Below are 24,767 nucleotides of genomic sequence, written 5' to 3'. Positions count from 1 at the left end.
ACTACTGGATAAAGTACAATGCACTGGAGCCAAACACGATGGTCTTTCCTCTCCACAGTGGCAGTCTGGAGCCCTGTCCTATTGCGATTGTACATTCTCATGACCACCACAGCCAGCAATCATGTACAGTGACTACATTCCTGCCAAATCTTTCTGCAATGTCGCAAAAGCAACATCTGGCTTCTTTGTGACCCTATTGCGTGTCCTCGCTCAAACTCTGCGAGGTGTTGGTAAGGTTATTTTTGTCACCTTAAAGGCATTCATGACTGGCATCAACTCACCACGTCTAATCTCAAAGGTAACTAATGCTCGCAACTGTTACAGCATGTATTTAAAGAATACACGATTTGCATCTTTCAGCTGTAGAAAGATGCACAATATTTCAACAACTGATCCATTTAGATACTTCTTCAGGTGCTGTGAGTTTTGCTGTTATGTTTATTCACTGTCTGGACTCCAACCACACTTTAAATTATTGTTGGTCTCACACTGCTGTATACAGCAGAGTTAGATTCCTTACTCCCACTACATCCTTTTTCAGAGCCCACAATAAGATACCATGAAACACAAACTGTTTCAATGTTTTTCATACCTGATGCATGTGAAGGCTGTTGAGATCTTAATAGATTGAGTGTTGCACTCCAGGCCTTGATTAAACTGAAACCTTTGTCCCCATTTATTATAGGTTTTCTGACATCTTTATTTTGACACACTCCTTACCTACCTTACAGTGTCTGCAAAGACATGTGGCATTTAAAGTATTTTGCCCCCTTTAAGCAAAAGTCTCCTTTGTAATGTTAAAGGTGCTCTATGTCCCCATAAGCTGGGTGCAAATCACATTCTGCGCAAATGTGGCACGTCTTCCATGGAGTCAGACAACCAAAACAACTGAGGCGAGATGCAAAGATCATCAGCAACATACACAACAAAAACAATCAAACGAATCAGCTGTTGCTCAACACTGACGAATACAATCATGAAATGAAATATCAGGAGACCAATATTGTGGAACAAATGCCAAGTCTCTGGAAAATAGTAATTAAGGAGTCTACGGAAAAAAATGTCAGAACACAGAATAAACAGGGGTGGCAGTTTCAATTTGGAGAAAGCTTGCGAGTCCAGCAGTCAATTTATTTTGATCCTGCAGGCCATCACATCTACCATATATGGGAAAGCTAAGAGAATACACATTTCATGGAATAACAGCATGGACTCTGAAAAACAATAGGGCATCAACGGGAGTAGTGGGCATCAGGAATCAAACTCAGTTACAAAATGCAGTGTAAAACCAACTATAGTTCAGAGTCTGGTTAGAGTCCAGGCTGAAATTACACACAACAGTAGAACTCACATCATCCAATGAAGGCAGCTTGGCTGGGCACTGAAATGCTGTACCTAACATGGAAACAACAACTCGGCAGAACAGCTATAGGCGCACTATTAATAAGTTATGACAAGAAAACCTGAGAGGTACATACAACTGTGTATCTTCTGATAATGTATATGCTGGCTTGTTCCACATACTGTGGTTGGTTGAATTGGAAAGGGGACCAAATAGCAACATCATTGGCCCCACTGGGTTAGGGAAGGAAGTTGGCTGTGCCCTTACAAAGGAACTATCAGGACCTTAGCCTGAAATGATTTAGGGAAATGACGGAAAACTGAAATCAGGATGACTGGATGTAATTTTGAACCACCATCGTCCTGACTGCGAGTCCAGTGAGCTAAGCACTGCACAACATCACCTGGTCACATACCATGCATCCATTTGTGATGGCACTTATGGAACTGGATGGATGGATCAGTCTCTCCCTCAGTACAGTCAAATGCAGGCTAGACTTTTACTCTGTGGGTTCCATACAAACTTAATAATGAATACCAATAGTTCACCTACCAATAGTTCACCTACGAGTTTGCGAGTATCAAAATATGTGACATAAATGGCTAAATCTTTTGACTGCATTGACTTAGAAGCTTAAATTTTTTAAACTACCAAAGGATCTTAGACCTTAGTATTTCACACAAATTTCAACTTAAAGGGGGATAGGACGTCAAAGAGGCCGACTTTGAGCAGGAGAGGCATCACAGGACATTTTAATTTGCACTGTCTATACTTTTACAAATAAATTCATAAAACTGTCAGCATCAGCCGGAAAGATTCAGGATTCACACTCATTGCAGTGGAAGTTCGAAAACGAAACAAAATTAATTTGTTACATGTGAAATTTCATCATTTTTTCACTTACTAATGGCTGCATTTGTTGCTATATGTACACTTTTCTTCATAAGTTACAGAGAGTCTTTGATGAATTTTGTACAGTGTACATACAATACTCACAGGTGTACGAAACTCTAGAATTTATTTTATTTATGAAAAAAACGAATGACCTGTTATATTTTAAACCTCATGTTCAGAAAAAACACTAATTTTACACTTACTTGCCTCAATTTTTACCACAGTTTTTAATAGATTTGGAAAACTCTAGAGTTTCATACACCTTTAAGTATGGTTTGTATGCTGTGCAAAATTCATAGCAGAATCTCTCTTACTTATGAAGAAACGTGTACCTATAGCAACAAATACTGCCATTAGTAAGTAAAAAAATGATGAAATTTCACATGTAAAAAAAAAAATCATTTTGTTATGTTTTCGAACTTCCACTGCTGTGAGTGTGAATTCTGAATCCTTCCTGGTCACGCTGACAAAGTTTTATGTATTTGGTGGTTGTTAGTGTTTAACGTCCCGTCGACAACGAGGTCATTAGAGACGGAGCGCAAGCTCGGGTTAGGAAAGGATTGGGAAGGAAATCGGCCATGCCCTTTCAAAGGAACCATCCCGGCATTTGCCTGAAACGATTTAGGGAAATCACAGAAAACCTAAATCAGGATGGCCGGAGACGGGATTGAACCGTCGTCCTCCCGAATACGAGTCCAGTGTGCTAACCACTGCGCCACCTCGCTCGGTTTTTATGTATTTATTTGTAAAAGTATAGACAGTGGAAATTAAAATGTCCTGTGGTGCCTCTCCTGCTACAAGTCAGCCTGTTTGACGTCCTATCCCCCTTAATACCTTTACATGTTCCTGAGGAAAAGCGGTCTCGAGAGACTGACTGACACACACGGACAACAAAGTGTATACGTTAGAGTTCTGTTGGAACAAGTTAGAGGCAAGATGTGCACGCCTTACCTTGTTGTTAATCCTGAGCAGAGTCGTGTGCACCGTGCCAATGGAGAACGGGGCAGTCATGCCCGACTGCTCGGGGACTCTCAGCCGCAGTTTTCGGTCACCATTGCTGGGAGACCGTGGCCACAGGGCAGAGCACTCTCCAGGTTTCACCTGCAAGAAATTTGCCAGTTATTCGCTGAGAGTATGAACACTGTGCTAACCATTCTGATATAGTGAGCTAAAGACCATAATGGATGAGAGACTTGAATGCATTTAAATATTTTTCTTCATCATTTAATTATGGACATTTATTGCTGTGACTTTTGAGGAGGAAGATGGGATCCTGTGCATGGGCTTGTTATCTACACACCTTGGCAAAAGTTAGGAATATCAGAGTTCACTAGAATGACTTCTCATAATACACACACTGAAGTTTGTTCATGGCCAGTTTTGTAGAACCAAACTGAGGAGCAAATGTGCAAGATCATGGAATGTGTCAATCTATGAAATTACAACATAAAAGTAATAATAAAATGTTTATGAAACCAAAAAAGACAAGCCATAAGTTATGTATATGCAGTCAACAATATAACATAGGAATCAGCTTAATTTTTCACCGAGCTCCCCGACAGAATAAAATGAGTGATCCACGAGGAAACTCTTCAATTTTGATTTGAAAGTGCATGGATTCCTGCTGTGATTTTTGAATTCTTGTGGTAGCTTACTGAAAATAGATGCAACAGTATATTGCACAACTTTCTGTACAATAGTTAAGAAAATGCGATGCAAATTCATATTGAATTTCTGCCGAGTATTAACTGAATGAGAGCTGCTAATTGTTGGAATAAGCTGATAATGTTAACAATAAACGACAGTAAATAATATATCTATTGAGAGGCCAATGTCAGAATACCCAGAATAATGAACAGGGGTCAACAAGAGCTTCACTACCTTACACCACTTATTGCCCGAATCATCTGTTTCCAAGCCAAAAATATCCTTTGAGAATGGGAAGAATTACCCCAAAATATAACACCATACATCATAAGTGAATCAAAAATAAGTAAAGTAGAATACTTTTCATGTCAGACTCTCACTTACCTCAGATACCGTTTGAATAGTAAAAATGGCGGCATTAAGTCTTTGAACGAGGTCCTGAATATAGGCTTTCCACGACAATTTATTACCTGAATGTAGGCTTTCCATGACAATTTATTATCTATCTTCAGTTTCACTAATCATATGCCCATTCTGATAAATTAAAACCTCAGGCTTTGTTGAATTGTGTGTTAGAAACTGTAAAAAATTTGTCTTACTGTGATTTAGTGTTAGTTTATTTTCTACAAGCCATGAACTTGTGTCATGAACTGCACATTTGAAAAAAGTGCCAAAGTTGCACACAACATCCCTTACTGCCAAACTAGTTTCATCAGTGAACAGAAATATTTTAGAAACGCGCGTAATACTAGACGGCATATCATTTATATAAATAAGGAACAGGAGTGGCCCCAGCATTGATCCCTGGGGCGCTCTCATTTCATCGTACCCCACATCACAGCCGTTCTCAACATTGTGAATAATGACCTTTTGCTGCCTGTTGCTAAAGTAAGAGACGGGCCACTTGTGAGCTACTCCCCGTATTCCAACTTCTGGAGCAATATTTTGTGATAAAGACAATCAAACGCATTAGTTAAATCAAAAAAGATGCCTAGTGTTCAAAACCTTTTATTTAATCCATCCAGTGCCTCACAAAGAAAGGAGACTATATAATTTTCAGTTGTTAAACCACTTCTAAAATTGAACTGTACATTTGATAGCAAATTATGTGAAATAAAATGATCAATTATCCTCACATACACAGTCTTTTCAATAACTTTGATGCCACAGAAATAGGTGTAAAATTGTCTAAATTATCCCTTTCTCCCTTTTTATAACACGGCTTTACTTTTGACTACTTTAATCATTCAGGAAACTGACCATTCTTAAAGGAAAAATTACAAATATGGCTAAGTACACGACTAACATGTGCATCACAGTACTTTAATGTGCTCCATCATATCCATGAGAGTTCTTAATCTTCAGCGATTTAATTATTGACTCAATGTCCCCCTTGTCTGTACCATAGATGAGTATTTCAGACATCAGTCTGGCATTTCCAAGAGAGAGAGAGAGAGAGAGAGAGAGAGAGAGAGAGAGAGAGAGAGAGAGAGAGAGAGAGATATGATTCGCTGCAGAAACTAAGGTTTTATTTAATTCACCAACAATTCTCAGAAAGTGACTGTTAAATACTGTATATATATTTGACTTTATCAGTAACAGAAATATTTTTACTACAAACTGACTTTATAGCCTCGACCTTGTGCTGCTGACCTGACATTTCCTTCATGATTGACTGTATGCTTTTAATTTTATCCTGTGAATTAGTTATTGTATTTGCATACCACATATTCTTGCCTGACTAGTAACATTTTTAAACACATTACAATACTGTTTGTAATGGGCTACTGTACCTTGATTGTGCCTACTTTAAACATTTTGATATAATTCCCACTTTGTTCTACATGATATCCTTATCCCACAAGTCAGCCATCCAAACTGCCTTTTACTGCTAGTAGCCTGTTTAGAATGTGCTAATGCAAAAGCAACTTTCAAACAGTATGATACATAACATTTGATTGAGTACAAAAACCTGTTAGGGTTAAAATTTGTGCATCATGGTCAGGAAAGTCATTCACCTTTTTACTAACAGACTGCTCACCTAGTAAAGAAGAATGAATAAAAATATTGTCTATAGCTGTGCTACTGTTCCCCTTCACCCTGGTTGGATAAAACAGTCTGCACCAGATCATATGAGTTAAGGAGATCATCCAACATCCTTTTTCTTGCACAATCAAATAGAAAATTCATACTGAAGTCACCACATATAACTAATTTCTGGTACTTCCTACGCAGTGAATCGAGAACCCTCTCTAGCTTGAGTAGAAATGCTCTGAAGTCAGAGTCAGGGGACCTATGAACAACAACAACAACAACAACAACTAGAAGTTTAGTTTCACTAAATTCAGCTTTTACATGGGCACTGTCACACTCTGCAAAGAACTATTGGAAAACAGCCAGCTAAGCTGCATCCTGGTAAAGGAAGCCCCTGAATTGTCAAATTATTTAAGTGGTGTTATGATAGACCAATAATGTCAGAGTCAACATCTATAATCAGTTCACTAACTTTATTTCTAATACTTCTTATATTTTTATGAAATATTCTAATCCATTCTCTGCTCGGATACCTGACTCTCCCTGAATGTGATCCCTTTGTTGGAGGGACTTCCTTTAAGCAGGTATACCCATCAGCTGACTTCAATCTAAAAACGGTGCAGCTCTAACACCAACTAATACAGGAATTTTTCCAAAAGCAATCCCACCATCACCCACTACACTGTCACCTATAAGCTTTGCCAGCCTCCCCTTCCCATGCCTACTGAGGTGCAGGCCGTGCCTAGTGAAAACCAATCTATTGGTAGACTGAACTGACACCACTGCAATGTAGGCCATGCCCTCTGCCACGAGTGCCTTCTCCAGCCCCCTGTTAACATGCCAAACAGCAGCATTAAGATGAGGATGGTCATGATGTTGTAGCAGTTGCACGATGTGCACATTAGTGCCACCTGTTTGAGTAGTTGTCTTTACCAGGTCACCACCCACATCATACTCCCTGCCCCATCAAGACTATTCCCTGCTCCACCCACAATCACACCCTGATCCTGTTTCGTAAAATTCATACATAACTCCCCTGTGGTAAGTCACCTGTGTCAACAAGTCAATGCTGGACTAGGCTTCACAAAGCTGGTGACCTGGTACTCACTCTCCAACTGCTGGCCGACATCTCTGCCATGCGAACTACCTAGCAGCAGAATCTTCCCCTTTCTGTTACAATCTGCAACTGACTTACGCCTCCTAACTGCTGAGGACTGCTGCATGTTTCCTACACCTACAGCTACTACAGGCTTCTCTCCACTCAACTCTGGCAGTTCGTCAAATCTATTGGTTATACACAAAGCACAACTGTCTGAATATCTCTTCCTAGCTGCCTTCTTACCAACTGCCTCCTCAACCTAACCAGTTCCTCCCTTGTGTCTGGTAAATGCATCTGAAGGGCACAGATCTTACACTCCTGCACATCTATCAATTTATCTTTGCTACATATTCTGTATTTCCAGGAGAGGATATCGCTAGAATGCCACTGGCTTCTGTTCTGGATCCTCCCCCTCCCTCCCCACCTCCCCCCGATGAAAATACTTCGAACAACTCTTACACTATAACCCACTACACACAAACCTGCGACAACGCCTACACTTCTCACTCGTGCTAAAATTTTAACAGTTACTGAAAAAACCAAATATGTACATTGCCTAAGTTCAATTATAACAGTAGAACTATTTAAAGAATTAACAACAGTGATCTCGAAATTCTCTCATTACTGAGAAAGCAACTTCTTTTATTAGCACTACTAAACCAAAACTTGTACAAATACTACATAAACTTCACACAATTTCTTATCTAAAAACAAAAATTCTAACAATTACTGAAACACACAACGAAATTAAACATAGTGATCGAAAGTTTTACTGAAATATTTCACGACAAACAATAAGAGATGTCATCTGAAAACTACCATACTGCATTTAACAGGTGTCTTCAACGTACAAACAACTCTAAAAAACACAGTGTGCAAAAGCTTGCAAAAGTTTATCAAATCGTTATTTGACCAGAAACAGAAAGTGATCCCCACTTCTTTAAGATCTTTCTCATCTTCTGTGTACCTCTTTAATGTAGGTGATCATATCATTGGTGAGGGCTCATTCAGTTCATATGCCGATAAAACATAATCCTTTTCCCGATGGTATCTGTTACCTTCTCTGTGTGGTAACACAGTTCACGATTATTACTGTCTTTATATTCCCCATTTTCTGATGGGACCTAAGGTCTTCCTCAAAATCTTCCTTTCCTCGACCTCCAGTTGTTCAATTAGCCTTTTTTGCTCATTACTAGGCATTCAGAAGTATATAAGACCTCCGGATGGACAACACTGCAGTAATGCCTTAACTTTGCATTGAACAATACTGATCCTTTGTTGTAGATGTTTTGGGTTAAATAGAATACCATTTCCATTTTGTTCATGTGTGATATGAAGGCTTGTTTCTCTGATAAGGTGGCTGTTATCCATTCTCCGAGATATTTCAACTTTTCAACTTGCTTAATTTTGCCTTGACCCACTACAAGCTCCCTTGGTGGTGAATTTATGTTCATTAATCTGCCTCTCAATATGAAAAAATTGCAAGATAATCTGCAAAAGTGAGACAATCAATTTCAAGATTTTGTTTCTTGTAACGCAGCCTGACAACATTTTTAATTCCTTGGTTTTTCCAGTTCTTTGCACCACTCATGAATCATCTTTTCGAGGGTACAGTTGAAGAGCAGAGGTGAAACCCCCATCTCTTTGCCTCACTCCAGTCTTTATTTTGAAAGCTTCTGACATTTCTCCTCTAAATTTCACTTTTGAGGTTGAGTTGGTTAATGTTTGTTGGATTATCGCTTTGGTCTTCTTGTCTAGGCCAAGATGTTCTAGAAGTCTGATCAGCGTTTACAATCAATCGAGTCGTATGCCTTTTTGAAATCCACAAAGGTCACAACAAAATTTTTATTCCTGAGCTTCAGATACGAAAGGATGGATTTGAACTTCATTATCTGTTTGACACATGATCGCCCCTTCCTGAAACCACCTTGACACTCTCTCAGCTGTGGGTCTAGCTGTTGTTCTGTCCTACTTTTCAGAGCTCTCGACAGAATCTTATAGGTTGTTGATACAAGAGTGATACCACAATAGTTATTTACATCTGTTCTGTCGCCTTTCTTATGAAGAGGCTGAATTAGAGCATAATTCCAGCCATGTGGAAGTCTTTCGGTTTCCCAAATCTGGCTGACAATTTCTGTTAGTTTATCTACTGCCTTATCCCTTGCTTGCTTCCAGAGCTCAGCAATTATAGAAGCTTCCCCTGGTGCTTTGTTGTTTTTCCAACTATAAAATTTTTTTGTGTGTTGTACACCAACATCGGATTAGTTACTTTCAAGATGGATATAACTTATAGATTATATATCCTACTTAACTGTAATACAATGTTTATGATTTGGATAAGATGTACTGATGTGTATTTCACTGCATACCTTTTACTGCCATTGAATTGGCTGAAACTGGTTATCTATGTAACAAAACTTGTGATCTAGGCAATGCAGTGTTCTAAAAGGATGCTACTCTCAGATACAGAGTGCCTACTGCTTCCACTGACAACGTCAGGTAATCTTAAGGTTTGTATTTGTAACACAGTCACTGAACATATTACCTCTTCACACTGTATATCTAGACAAGAAGTAACTTATTACAAGACACTTACAATTTGACTCTCAGATGCTGACTAACTCTAATAACAATTACAAATTGATGCAAAACTCACTCCTGATTCACAAGGAAGTTTACATTTCAGCAACTAACCACACACTAATACTGGTTACACGATGCTGGCAAAATGAATTTGAACTATGGACCTACTCACACTGTGCTGAACACCTACTTACAGACATGAAAAAAATTAAAAATCAAAATTAGTTACTATATTTTAATTATTAACATCAAAGAGGGCAAACTCAGAGGATACAAAATCAGAATAAGCAAACGGGTAAGTCTGTTTAGCTACGATCTGGATTAGCAAGAAAAAGATGAATTGTACGGTCTGTTTCATGGACTCGATTTCTGCTTCCACAAACATTCACATAGCCCACTGAAGTTGGTAAAAAATTGAAATTTTCTGAACTAACAAGTTATTACAGTGCAAACAGGCATTTTTAGAAATAGAAAATTCCAAACTACCAAATTATTGTAGTGAACTTTGGAAATAATGACTATTTAAGATTTGAACATTCTGCAAACAAACTTTTCGAATATGAATAACTTTTTAAATAGCAAATTTTTTTGAAAAATAAAAAGTTTGTTGAAAATACAAACCTGGGGGCTTTTGAATGTGTTAACCCACTTTACAAACAAACAGCTATTTGCTCACTGCAAATATCACACTCATAAGCATTTTAGGAATCTCAAATTACTTTGTCTGTTTGAAACTTAGCGTGTTATCTTTACAGTAAGTAATAATCTGTCTTTTCCCACATAGTTGATATTCCTACCTGGCATTTCCATTGTTTTACTTTGATTTGAGGACTGGTATAAAAAGAAGTATCATGATTTCACATCATTCTGTTACATGCTCCTCCCTCTGTTCTACCTGCTGTTTCCGGTCTACATCTACATCCACACACATACTCTGCAAGTCACCTTATGGTGTGTGGCAGTGGGCACCCTATACCAATATTAGTTGTTTCCTATCCTGTACCAGTCACAAATAGTGTGAGGGGTAAACAATTGCCTATATGCCACTGTATGAGCCTAATTTCTCTTGTCTTACCTTCATCGTCGTTACACGAAATATATGTTGGCAGCAGCATAATCGTTCTACTGTCACGTTCAAATGCTGGTTCTCTAAATGTTCTCACTGTGGTCTTTCAAAAATAAAATAAATGGTCACTTTGACTCCAGGGATCCAGGTTTGACATTTGAGTTCCTAAAGCATATCCATACCATTTGTGTGTTGTTCAATCCTACCTGTAACAAAATTAGCAGTCCACCTCCGAATTGCTTCAATGTCTTCCTTTAATCTGATCTGGCGTGGATCCCAAACACTTGAGCAGTACTCAAGAACAGGTCGCACTACTGTCCTATATGCGGTCACCTTCGCACATGAACCACACTTTCTTAAGATTCTCCCAATTAATCAAAGTCTACCATTTGCTTAGCTATCACAACATGCTCGTTCCACTTCATATCTATTTTCAGTGTTACACCCAGATATTATGTGACATGACTGTGTCAAGCAGGACACTGCTAATGCTGTACTTTGACATTATGAGTTTGTTTTCCCTACTCATCCACATTAGCTTCCATTTTCTGCATTTAGAGCTAGGTGCCATTCATCACACCAACTAGAAATTTTGTCCACGTTGTCTGGTATCATCCTACAGTCATCTTCAACACTTTCCTGTGCACCATCAGCAAACAACAGCAGATTGCTGCCCAACCTGTCCACCAGTCATTTATGTATACAGAAAATAACAGCTGTTGTTATCACACTTCCCTGAGGCACTCCTGACAATACTCTTGTCTCTGTGAATACTTGTAATCGAGGACAACATAGAGGGTTCAATTATTGAAGTTGTTTTTGAGACACTCGCGTATCTGAAACCCTATTCCATATGTTGGTATCTTCACATCGCCATACACTGCACACAACTCCCCCTGCCTGTGACTGAAGCGAGATCACAGGTCCACAGCCATTCCCCAGAGTGTCTTCTGCCTCCCCCCTCCCACCTGTCAGCCACCTCTTCCCCCCTCCTTCCCCTTCTCTCCCCTCCTCCAACCCCACTGCACTGGCCATGAGGCCTCATTGCAGTCACGTTGAAATGCTGCCACAACGCAGTTAGCTGGAAGAGTGTGGCCATATGTGTATACCGTATTTACTCGAATGTAAACCGAACTTTTTTTTCCGGTTTTTGTGATCCAAAAAACTGCCAGTGGCTTAGAACTGAGTGCAAAGCAAGCGGAAGTTCTGAAAAATGTTGGTAGGTGCCACCAAAACTAACTTCTGCCATCAAATACACGTAGTGCTACACAGGAATGCCTTGTAGTCACGAAGATAAATACTGGCGCCAAAACCTCTGGGTCAACAAAGAGGAAAAAAAAAAAAAATATAGTGGAAGACTAGCTTTTTTTCTCTGCCCCGAGTTTCGACCACTGCATTTTCATACATTATCCAATGAAGTAAATACAAATTCCATATTCTTCATCTTCAAATGTAGCAGCCTTTCAATATACTACGAAAATATGACTGGCAAGACTGACTGGGATGTTTTTCAATATGGCCAACTCTATGTTCTGAATTTTTTCTGCCTGTGAGAAGAGACTGTTGCTAATAGGAACCTGATGAAATGGAATCACATGCAGTATTCTCTTCACCATAAGAATAATACGAATATAAACATTTTGTCATGTATTCTTTCGTGTTTGCTTTTTTGAGACACTCGCGTATCTGAAACCCTATTCCATATGTTGGTATCTTCACATCGCCATTCACTGCACACAACTCCCCCTGCCTGTCTGCCTAATAAATTACGAAACTAGAGTGACAACAGCAAATGCTTAAGAATATACATACCGTGTCATGTTTAGATTCGTATTATTCTTATGCCTAATAGTGATACAGTCAGAAATGAAGCACGGTAACTGACTAGATTTTTAAATCTAAGACAACTCTAATTTCTGTGCGGAATTTGATGTACTAAAGAAGCGGCCACAAAGATTTTCAAAAGGAGAATAATTTTCGCCTAACTCTTGTTCAGAACATGTTCTATCATATGCAGTCTATTATTTGATTCTTGTTGATCGTTATCAAAGAAAGCAGCAGTGTAAGTAACAACAAATAGCAGTCTCTTGTCATTGTTTCGCTAATGAGACGATTCTTCTCTTTTTCTTAAAAATTGTAAGCGGTGGTAGCGCACACAAAAGCAAGCCATGCCGCGAGCGGCGACAGGCCATAAACACGCACAAACAATGCATGACATAGTACAGTAATGCATTTTCAGCTTGGAGTGACGTAAACACCTATAACACAGAAAACGGCACTTATCAGATCAAAGGAAAATAATCAATCGATTCAAACCAGATGAAGCACGTGAAAAAGGAAGGGTACCCGCACAAATAGATGGAGCGCCTGACGCATACCAATGGCTACCTGGTAAAGCTTAACTGCTAAGCTTATGATTCGAACCAAACTACTGTAGCTGTATTGTCGTTCATTCAACCTAAATTGTGTCTCATATTACAATGGACCAACTTTGTTTCGATTTGGAAGTGTGGCCTAAAACTTTTCTCTCCCCTTGAATTTCGAGTCTCAAATTTCAGGTGCGGCTTAGCCGGGAATTTCTCTTTTTTTTTTCCTTTATTTCTAATCTCATTTTTCAGGTTTGGCTTCAATTCGAGTAAATACGGTATGTACTGTATAGCTCCAAAAGAGGATTTACCCAAAAGAACTCTTGCGCGAGTCCACTCCTTTAACTATCAGCAACATTTACCTTCGTCCAGGGGTCGGCTGTGCGCTCCGCTTCTTGGCACTCGACAAGGAATTTTGTTTCATTGATGAGGACGAAGTAAGGCGTGAACGTCACTTGTTTAGTGAGGCCCGAGTAAGTTAGCTGGATATGAACTCCAATCTGGAAGAGAAAAACATCAGTACATTAGTAGATATTGCCTAGACCTTTATTCTCAGTGTATCAGTACTCAGCAGGTAAGAAAAATTGCAGCAGGTGAATGAGATACAAAGACTCCTTTCCTTAGTGCTCTATTATTACTGTGTTTTGTTGGCTAGTCCTTTGTGTGAGAAAAACTAGAAAATTCCCATGCCCAGTATATATAATCACACAAAATGAAGATTGGATCACTATTCCCTTTTTGGAGACCCTATCCTGTGATACAGTACAGCTTGAGCAATAAAAAATTAACCAACTGTAACGTTACAAGCAGTAGTTTAAAATTATCAAATTTTGATGATTAAGATCTCCCACTTCATAAAAATTATATAAACTAATACTTGACATGTGGAACCAGTAGCTAACAATGAAAGATCTACAAGAAGTTTACATACAACCAATTTATAAACAAAAAGGTGATTTTAGAACACATCCAAACAACACAAATATCCCTTTGGTAAACAACAAAATCTTGACCAATATACTATTATCAACTGTCAAAACCTACAAAAAAGGTATATTCCTAGATGCAAAAGCACACTTACAAAGAAACAATTCCACTGTGGATCTTGTATTCACATAGAAATGTCTGTTGAAGGAGTACTGTGAATACTATTGAGACATATCTGCACTGGTTGCTGCCTTCAAGAAAGACTCACAGTGTTTAAGTACTTGTGGTAGACTATGAGAATATTCAGAATCCCAAATTAACTTATAAATCTAACCAAATATGTTCAGGAAAAGCCCCTTTCAGAATATTAAAAACAAATCAAAATTTTCAGTGCAGATGTCGTTAGCACCCACTCAAGTGTCGAACAGGGAGACATTATTGTCTAGTAATTGAAACAGCAATCTGACACCCAGTGCACAAGATTAAAAAATAGTATACCAGTATTGGGTTATGCTGACAACAGTGTTACTTTGAGAGACAATAAAATAGAAATCATAGTTCTCACACAGCAGATAAAGTTCTTATAAGCATTGGTATGTAATTAAATGCAACAAAACAATGTTCTGTAGTCACACATCCCCACATAGATAGTGATAACTTTGAAGACCAAACACAAACATCGGAACAAGCAGGTGAATGTAAATAACTGGGAACATTCACTAATATAGGAAATGATGTACTGGATGAAGTTAAAATTAGAATTCAAAGGAAATAAAATGTATCATGTCCTGTGAAATATCTTAAAAGAGGATAAATATCTCTTCAAAAAACCAAAATTTGCATCTGTAACTCACTCACTAACCCCGTTCTACCGTACGCATCCAGAACAAGTACACTAAGTATTTTGAGAGGTGGTAATGGCCACCAACAGGCCAGTAAACATGAGCTCTAAAATGAAAAACGTAAGCGCTATGAGCAATATTTCAACTTCAATACTCAAACACATCTGCTCTTCTGCAATCTCTTTGGATTTCCATATTTTGGGAGGAGTTAGCAGAGACTGTAACATGAAAAAATGTATAGTAAACATAGTCTCTAAAATGTATACTTGTAAGAGCTATGAGTATCTGTTCAATAGAAGATGTGTGTTTCACAGTAGTAAAGATACTCTACCGTTTCTGAGAAGATGACTGTCGAAGTTTCCAAAGTACTTTATGAGTCTTTTAGTGTGTAACAAGTTCAAATCTAAAATGCCCTGCTAGTTTTGGATTTGTCACCTTGAGGGGGAGGAGGAGGGGGAAGCTGAATTCGAAAACTTCGAAAAGCGGATCTCCAGGACAAATGTATTCTGGAAGAATCAGGTGATATTCTAAATAAGTGTGAGCCCTGAAACTGAAGATCTGACTAGTGGTGGTGTTATTGTTATTGCTGTGTGTGTGTGTGTGTGTGTGTGTGTGTGTGTGTGTGTGTGTGTGTGTGTGCGTGTGCGTGCGTGCGTTTGAACTGTGGGGTGTTTACTGATGAAAAAGAACTCTTGACTGCAGAGGAAACTGTAGAGGATGCAGGTGAAAGACATAGGGCACATGAAATCACCAAAGAAATGCTTTCCAGTTCACATGTAAAACTGAAGTTTCATTAGAATTGAAGGTAAATTGAAAGCAACACTTTTTTATAAACATATTCAAATGAGACTTTCATGCAATGAGAAAATTTTGAACAGGAAGTTTATGAGATAACAGAATTTGTGCATTCATAGAATTACAGCACAGCAATTACAGCAATCACAGTGACTTTCCAACATCAAACACCTGTTCTAATTCTGCCCTTTACCCAGATTTTATGGTCAATATGGATCAAACCAAAGGTGAATATTGCATCAGCATTAAACAAACATTTTCACACTGAGGTGAAAAAGTCACAGAACGTGCTGTCATACATACAGGCACAAAGACGTAGCTTTACTCAGAAATACGTTATCTGATCAAAAATATTGTAACCTCTAATTCCACAATTTTATGAGTGCTTAGTGTGATCTTAATGGTTGGCTTCTGAACTATAGGGAGAGGGAATGACTTCAGCCACAACATTAAACTACTGCCTAACTATACTTGGCATAATAAATTATTTACTACTAAATTAATAATAAATAAAAGTTACAGCATTTAACTTTGATTTATTAAATTTAACACAATGGTAAACATATCTAACTGTATCATGCTCATTCATTTGATGATACTGACAAATTTTAAAGGTCATTCACTCCCAAAACATCATGGGTGATTCAGCATTCCTATGCCAACAAAATATTTCTGTATATGGACTGTTATACCTCCACAGATATTCAGACACCTCACTGAAAGTGTCCCCAGCAGAGTTCAAGCTATCAAAGACAAAAGGTGGACACACCTAACAGATACACAGCTGCTGGGCTTTGTTAACGAAACAGAGAGTGTATCCTGTTGGCCACACACAATGATAATCATACAAAGCTAAACCATTTCCTTATGTAGTATAACAAAAATAAAAGTTTTGACAAGAAAGGAGGATATGCAAGAGTAATGGTTGATTCACACTGGGCAAACAAATGTTTGCTATTAACTTAAGATTTGAACTAAAAGACATTCTCTCGACAGTGATTCACCCGATATACAGGGAGGATCAGAAAGTAACACACAAATATTTTTTCTCCCCTGGTACTGCAGTTGGAATGTTGAAATTCCATGTCGATATAATCTGAAGTCTGTGCTACAGAGGGTATTTTGTTTTCACATGCACCTCTAGTGAGAAAAACCTGAATGATGAAACAAACACAGTGCGCATATTACTTACGTCAACTTGTGAAGTGCAGCGACGTGTAGCTCAATATTTGTGGGCCAAAGGGCATAAACTGAGTGAAATTCACAGGGACACACTTGAAGTGTATGAGGACAACTGTATGGACTGTAGTAATGTCTCCAGGTGGTGTGCATTTTGCAAGAGGGCCATGTAAACCTTAGTGATTCACCATGCTCCAGGCGGCCGGTAACATCTGCAAACCCACAGAATGTCAGAGCCACTGAGGCAGCAATTTTGAATGATAGGCCACCACAACTGCAAACCTTGTTGCAGCAGTTCAACATTTCATGTGGTCCAGTGTGTGATACTGTTCATGACATGCTCAAATTTAGTGAAGTTAGTGCATGCTGGGTGCCTGAGATCCTGACAGGCAACCACAAGCGCCAGCAAATGATAACAAGCTCAGATCACTTAATCTGTTATACCACAGAATGGCATGACTTTCTGAAATGAATCGTCATTGGTGACGAGTCGTCAGCATACCACTACAGTACCAATATCAACCAGGCCTCTCTGGAGTGGAAACATCCTTGTTTCCCAGTACGTAAAAAAAATCAGGGCTATTTCTACTGCTAGGAAAGTAGCTTGTGACAGTGTTACGGGATATCTGTGGTGTGTTATTTGTGAATTCTGCTAGAGATCGGACTACTGTGATTGCTGCAGCCTACATTAAAACTTTGGTTAAGATACGTGGTGCCCTTCATGACAAATGCCACAACATTAATGTTGACAGTATCAAACTTCGTGACGATGTTCGTCCCCACATTACTGCTCGTGTTCATAAGGAAATTGCCAAATTGTGTGGGAGATGCTCCAGCATCTATTGTACAGTCCACACCTTGCACCCCCAGACTTTCATCTGTTCAGTCCTCACAGAAATGCCTGTCCGGAGAACGCTTTGCATATGATGCGAAAGTGAAATCAGCAGTCTGCAGGTGGCTATACTCCAACCAAATGGATTAATACAAGTAGAAAATATTAAAACTGGTATCACAATGGGAGAAATGTGCCAGGAACGATGGTCACTAAGTAGAACAGCACGTAAAATAAATAAGTTCATTTGTGATTTGCTATCTATTGAACTTTTTGGTGGTAAAATTATTGTGCAGTGTTTTCCAATCTTGCCTCGTATAAAGTGGAGTATTGTATGGTAATTTGTTTCCGACAGCTGAGAAATGCTGTAGCTGTATCTGACAAATTCATCTCATTTCTTCAGCCATCTGGATAGGACTGATGCAGCTGCAACAAAAAGCTGCTAAACAAAAAATTGCTAACATAAACAAACTGCTGCCCCAATACTCCACTGGATCAACAAGCTGTGGCAATCTGTTTCTGTTCTGTAGCAGTCTGCTACAGTACTGTGACTATGGGATTTTACTGTGCACCAAGACACCCCCCCCCCCCCCCCCACACACACACACACACCTTAAAAAAGTAATAATAATAATTCTGTTACCATTATGACTACTGCTCACATTCTGGGGTGTCAAAGAATTAGTTACCTTTTTATTTACATTAGAAAATCTAAAGGTCTCATAGTACCTAAGGCAATAAAATTATTTATTAACACGAAACTTCTCTTTAACAAAGTAAAAATCCTTTTAGATGTGGTCAGGCTTAAGGCAATGGTGAAATGAACAGTGAAGAGGAATGAGATCCACTTACTGTGGCTACAAGTGCACGTACCTGGTAAACAGTATCACCATACTTGCAGTTCACAACCCCTGAACTGCCAGCAACATCCAGCGAGAACTTATCGGACCACTCGCCGTCTTCCACCTTCACCGAAGCTTTCTTCTTGCCGAAAAATGCTTTGGCTCGGAACGAGAAGAGTATTGGTCCCTTGAAGTCGTCTGGGTGATATAGCACATTGGTCGTTTCATCCGATTGCTGCAAAATGAGAATGAAGACAATGTGTTCGGTGGTAGCACTAGCAGTAATAATGAAGTTTTACATTTAAAAAGATCCTTGAAAGTTCACTCACAGATAACTACCCTACGATAGAATATTTGAAGCCACCAGAGATATATTGTCGGGCTTCTTATAAGGAGATGTCCCAGTGGTGGGACTGACTTTTTGAAACTATCTATCCAATGATGTAGTCTGAAGTCCCAGGTATCACACGTTGCAACCATTCGCCCTGGTGGACTGTCCTTTACAAGTCATCGATGAATAAAATTTCAGAAAATTATAAGACGCTCTACAGCTTTAAAAAGCTGCTAAAATAAAAAATGAGAATGATTCATACAATAGATATGATTTGGCACCCATTTCTGTACTCTGTAACTCTGTACCTCCATAAGTTATGTTGTTTTTGTCAAGATGGGAAAATATTGCAGTAGCATTCAGCAATTTTTTTGTCAAGATGGGAAAATATTGCAGTAGCATTCTGCAATTTTTTTGTGTATGGGAAAACACACGAATATATAGAAGTGAAACTGGATGTTGTTTCTGGTGATGCATCACCACCGATGACCAGAATTAGACATTGCCCAACAAATTTAAATGTAGTCACCCAGGATGACTGGCAGACGAGATTACTGAATGAATTATTGAACAAAATCCATGATACAACATAGTGAAAGAGGGCCAAGTGCCAACGGGGATGCCAATTAATATTTTACCAGATAAAGTGGCAATGAAAAAACAGTCTGTCCAACAAGTGCGGCAAGTGCGGCAACTGCTAACTGTTGACAGAAAATAGGGGAGGCTTTCAATTTTGGAGCTATTTTTGGAGCAACTGAAGCAAGATATTCATGATTTTTTTTCTATCAAGCTGTCATGAGTGATGAGACTTTGACTCCACATTATACCCCTTAAACTGAGCAACAATCAAATAACTGCTTGCTTCTGATCAATGTGCCTCAAATAAGGTGAAGGCACTTACATCACCCAGAATATTTATAGCAATGAATTTTTGGAATGAGAAGGGTGTCATACTTTTATCCTTCTTAGGAAACAGATAATTGGTCACTGAACAATACTACAGTGACATACTGGGGCACTTTGACATAGAATTGAAAGAAACTCGAGTCCATTTGGTGAAGATGAAATGCTGTTTCACCATGACAATGCACTAGCATACTCATCTGGTGTTGTCACCACAAAACTGCACAAATTGAATTATGGACTGCCACCACCCCTACCTCCCTCTCGTCACTCACCCATATTTTTCTAGTCGGCTAACTGCAATTTCCTGTTGTTGCTAAACATGAAGAAATTTGTTCCCGATAAAAATTCAGTGTAGGTGTGGAGATGATCATCGAGGTAGAGACATATATTAGAAAGGTTTACATTTCTTATTTTTTATGAAGTTAAACAATTAGTGAAGATGGTAGGAAAGTGTGCAGTGTGGGCATGACATTATCCCCTAGTTTTAAATGCCGAGAAGATTTGTCACTGTTGATATTTATTAATGAACATTGTCGTGTTCTGTTACAGAATCCCTGAGAATACCTTGACTGTCCGTAGCATCTTTTTACAGTGAACGACGAGATGGCACGAATGTTTACTTTACAAGAACAAGTCCAGGTCGCTTTGCAGTTTGAAATGTGGTAATCGTCTTCAGTGAAAGTGGTGGGGAGTTCACAGCCCTCATGCCACGCATCTGATGCTAAAATCATTAGTAACTGTCACACAAGCTAATGACAGCTGGGTTAGCTGTGCATAAACCACAAGCATGATGACCTTTGGTGGCGTGATCTCCAGAAAATGTAGTGGCAGTGAGGAACATCTTCACGCACAGTCCAGCTAAATCAACTGAAAAATCACAAAGTTGACCAAATTGACCTTCTGCTCCAGTATGACTGCCGATCGTCTCATTGGTCCATTCGTATAGTGAGACACCATGAACAGCAACCAGTATTGCCAGATGCTGAAGGAATATGTCTGCCCACTGATGTCACAGTGGAACAATGTTGTGGATATATTTTTCTAGTAAGACAGAGCACCACCACATTTTGCTTGCATCATTCATGACTAGCTGGACAAACATTTTCCAGGACATTGGCTGGGACATTGTGGACCCCAGGAATGGTCTCCGAGAAGTCCCGTCCTCACGTCATGTGATTAATACTTATGGGAGTGGGGGGGGAAAAAAAACCAGGTGTACCGAACACACACCAGCACTCTGGATGATTTAGAGGAGAAGATCACAGTTGTCCTCTAAACTGTACCTTTAATTTTCACGCAGAAATCAATCGCCAAAAATTGCTGTATGTTTATGTTGTTTGGTCACCAACAAAGGAGTGTACACAGAATTGTAGTTTAGTTCACATGCACTCATGGTCCTGAGAGCCTACTACAACTTCCATGTGCAAATATTCATTAATAAAAATTTATGGACATTTCAACCATCTGCTTAGCTGAGTGGTAACGTGTTTACCTACCACCCAACAGGCTCGGGTTTGATTCCCGGCTGGGTTGGAGATTTTCTCCGCTCGTGGACTGGGCGTTGTGTTTACATCACCACCACCACCACCACCACCACCACCACCAACACACAAGTTCCCCACTGTTTCGTTACCCGAAATAAGACTTTCAACTGGTGACCAAACTTCCCCAGTTGGGGCCTCCTGGGCATGCCATCAATACCATATGATCATTTAATTTTTTCCTTGAACACTTAAAACTAGGGGAGTGGCTTCTCATCCACCCTGTACAACCCTTACAAGGAACTATTTTATTTCTGAGGATACAAGAAAGATTTAAGGAACTGTACCTTCATTTCTAACACAGGCATTGAATGAATCTTTTCTGCAACAAGATGTAACTGAAGACAGAACTACAATCACTATTTGTGGCTTTATCACTGTGGGAAGCTGCAACTGAAAACTGTGTGCTACTCTAATTGCATCACGAGGTAGTACATAATCAATGGTATGTATCCAAAACAAAACAGAAGATAAAGGCTAGAAAGTACCATAGCTATATTAAATACAATACTGCTTTCACTCATTACTTCATCTGTGAAGAAGTGCACAGCACTGACAATTTATTTTTCCACAGCAGTATTAGGTCTTAGTATTTACTGATTTACCACCTTCCACACTCAGCCCTTGAAGGGAGGTGTGACCATACTGCCATAACAATATCTTTAAGGAAGACGTCAACATTCTTCACATAAAACTTTTGCTTACTTCTAACTACAAAGGTGAAACTGGAAGCATTGTGTGAACGACCAAGCAGTTCTAAATTATTCTTTTAGACACGAAGCTCTGTGTGTGTGTGTGTGTGTGTGTGTGTGTGTGTGTGTGTGTGTGTGTATCTGGTTACATCTATGAATCCATTTGACATATATATTTTAGTTCAAAGTAGTGTAAATAAGAGGAATCTTTTTATTATACTTACATTAAAATGCCTGTGCTTCGTAAAGCATGAAATGATATGCAATTACAACACATATTATTGAAAGCATATTTTCAAAGTAATATTTAAAATAGAGAGAGACAGAAAGAAGCTAAATACGAAAGCAGCTGTGAAGCAAGCCCATGTAATATTTTATATGTAACCAGAATTTAAAATAGGTTGTGGATCAAAAAGTGTAAAGAGACAGAAAAGAACTTTCATTAATTTCTTCCTCACAACTGGTCACAGAAACACAAGTTAAATTATTGCATACTGATAAAAACAATTGCAAGTGATGCAGTACTTTGGTGTGCTGAAGTACAAATGACAGAGGAAAAAAAATTACATTAGACTGCTAATTTTCCCTTTTATGTCTAGATAATTTATTACTTTCCCTCTTGCCATGGACTTTACAGTAGCTCTGTTTGTTTGCTATCTTAGAAACTTTTGCCAATTCCATCTTTCAAGTGCCAATTTTTGTTGAAGAAATCTAAGGTCCATAATGTATTACTGCACACACTCCTCCCCCACCCCACTTTTGAAAGAGTAATATCATTCATGAAAGAAGGCACCTGACAATTCCAAGAATGATCTTTCTTGTAAGAGGGCTTCAGCAAAAGGTTTTAAAAAAGTGCTCTGCGAACAGCAGTAATGCAAAGAGATGAAGATGGAAGGTAATAGGCAGCCGATCACTAAAATTGGGACACAATGAAGAAGGCACGCAACAGTTGTCAAACTGGAACAAAGTATATTACACATCTGATAACAAGGCTTGCTGTGGCCGGGAGGGGCGGGGGTGGCTTATGTTCATGTGTGTGTTTCACTACAAAGAGAGCAAGAGCTTGAAAGCTAGTGTGAATAATTCTTCTGTTATGCTTTTCTATGCTCCATACGTAAGTCTGCTACAGACGAACAGTTGTCTTTCCTTTATTTTACGTATCGAACTTTTGTATATACATATTATTAGCATTTAAATAAAATGTCCTGTTACCACATTGAGCTGCTGATAAAATTCTTCATTTACACAACCAGTTTCAATCAACTGACCATCATCAGGTTCATAAAAGTATTTACTACATCATTTTAGACAAAACTTAAAATGGTTAATGTGAGAGGATAAAACCATGAATTAAACACTGTTATCATATTGTAATATACAATACATCATCAATCTACAAGAACTGCGTAAGGCTGTGCACAATTTAAATTACAACATCAGCCTATAAGGGGTAATGAAAAAGTTTCTGTTCACTGTATGGTCCAAAATCCTAAGTTCAATCACACAAAATTTCCAAGAGCACAAACGCACTCTTCTCACTGATGCACGAAGTTTAAGGTACCCCATTTGGTATAACACCATATCATGCTGTGTGACGATGTCTGGAACTCCCTCGTCCGACAGGAATCTTACACTCTTTGAGGTCTTTTTCGAGGCACCAAAGGCGTGATAATCGTACGGGGAGAGATCAGAACTATAGGACAGGTGCTCGAGAATGTCATCTTGGAGTTGGCAAACTTGTGCAGTATGACATTCACAATACAGGGATGTCTGTTGTCAAAGTTGCTGCACCCCTGGGTGGTTTGTGACAGACCTGCCGTCCCATATAAATTCTTCATGCTCCGATGGATGTCTACTGGAGTTTATGTACTTTAGCAACCGAGAAAACAGTAGTAGCATGTTGGTCCTGTTTGGATGCATTTGGCAACAACACTAGCACAGTTTATATTTCCACATTTATTTCATGTCTGCCATAAGGACACGAATGCTGCACTAATCCTTTGCCTACATGTCAGTGCTTATACATGTACATCGGTTTCTTGCTGTGCTGCATACTTGCAATAGCAGCACCCCTCAAATGGAAACATTTAGATTGGTCCTGGTATATAAACTATACTAAGCAGTGCACTCATTCATGTTATAACATAAATTACATTGTACCCAAGTACCTAGCACACATTATGGAGTGAGGATACAATTTACAGGGTGGTGCACGAAATTTGTTACCTATTGTTTCTTTCACAATTTACGAATCACATTAGATATCCAGCTGGGATCTCTACAGCAGTACCAGCAGAGCTTGGGAAAACAAATGAGTTACGAAATGACGTGTAATTCACGATACTGCCGCTAGGAGACTAGTAAGCAGCAATGGCTGACAATGGAAGACTGACGTCACAGCAACGGTCGGCAATTGTGTTACTTTTTTGTGAAACGAAAAGCCTTGTTGTGACTCGGAGCCGTTTTCGACAACAGTTTAACACATTATGGATCCCTTGCGAGAAGACTATCCACAGGTTGAACGATAAATGTGTACAGGAAGAAACAGTATTGGAAGCGAAGCGACCTCGGCCTAAGCCTGTTCGTTCACTGGTGAATATTGAAGCAGTACAAGTTGCTTTACAGAGAAGTCCCGGGAAATCATGTAGAAAGGCAGCACTGCAACTGGGAATATCCAGACGCTCCGTTCAACGCATTCTTAAAAGTGACCTCCATATGTACCCATACAAGATGACCTGTTCACAGAAGCTCACTGAAGAACACAAGCAGCAGAGACTACCGTTTGCTCAGTGGGTGGAGGATAGGGAAGAAACTCTCAACAACGTTTGATTTTCAGACGAGGCTCATTT

The 24,767-nt window shown here is 39.1% G+C and overlaps 1 protein-coding gene across 1 annotated transcript in view; it reads right to left on the bottom strand.

Moving 5' to 3' along the window:
* The window catches only part of LOC126293289 (intermembrane lipid transfer protein Vps13-like), a 391,345-nt gene that overhangs the window by 99,659 nt on the left and 266,919 nt on the right, over positions 1–24,767 (bottom strand). The window contains 3 exon segments of the mRNA XM_049986411.1: positions 3,188–3,337; positions 13,394–13,531; positions 18,480–18,683. Coding sequence (XP_049842368.1) covers positions 3,188–3,337; positions 13,394–13,531; positions 18,480–18,683 — 492 coding nt within the window.

This window comes from Schistocerca gregaria, chromosome 10 (assembly GCF_023897955.1).
Source record: "Schistocerca gregaria isolate iqSchGreg1 chromosome 10, iqSchGreg1.2, whole genome shotgun sequence".
NCBI lineage: Eukaryota > Metazoa > Arthropoda > Insecta > Orthoptera > Acrididae > Schistocerca > Schistocerca gregaria.
Note: the sequence above shows the minus strand (reverse complement) of the source record. Positions and strands in the feature narration are given on the sequence as shown.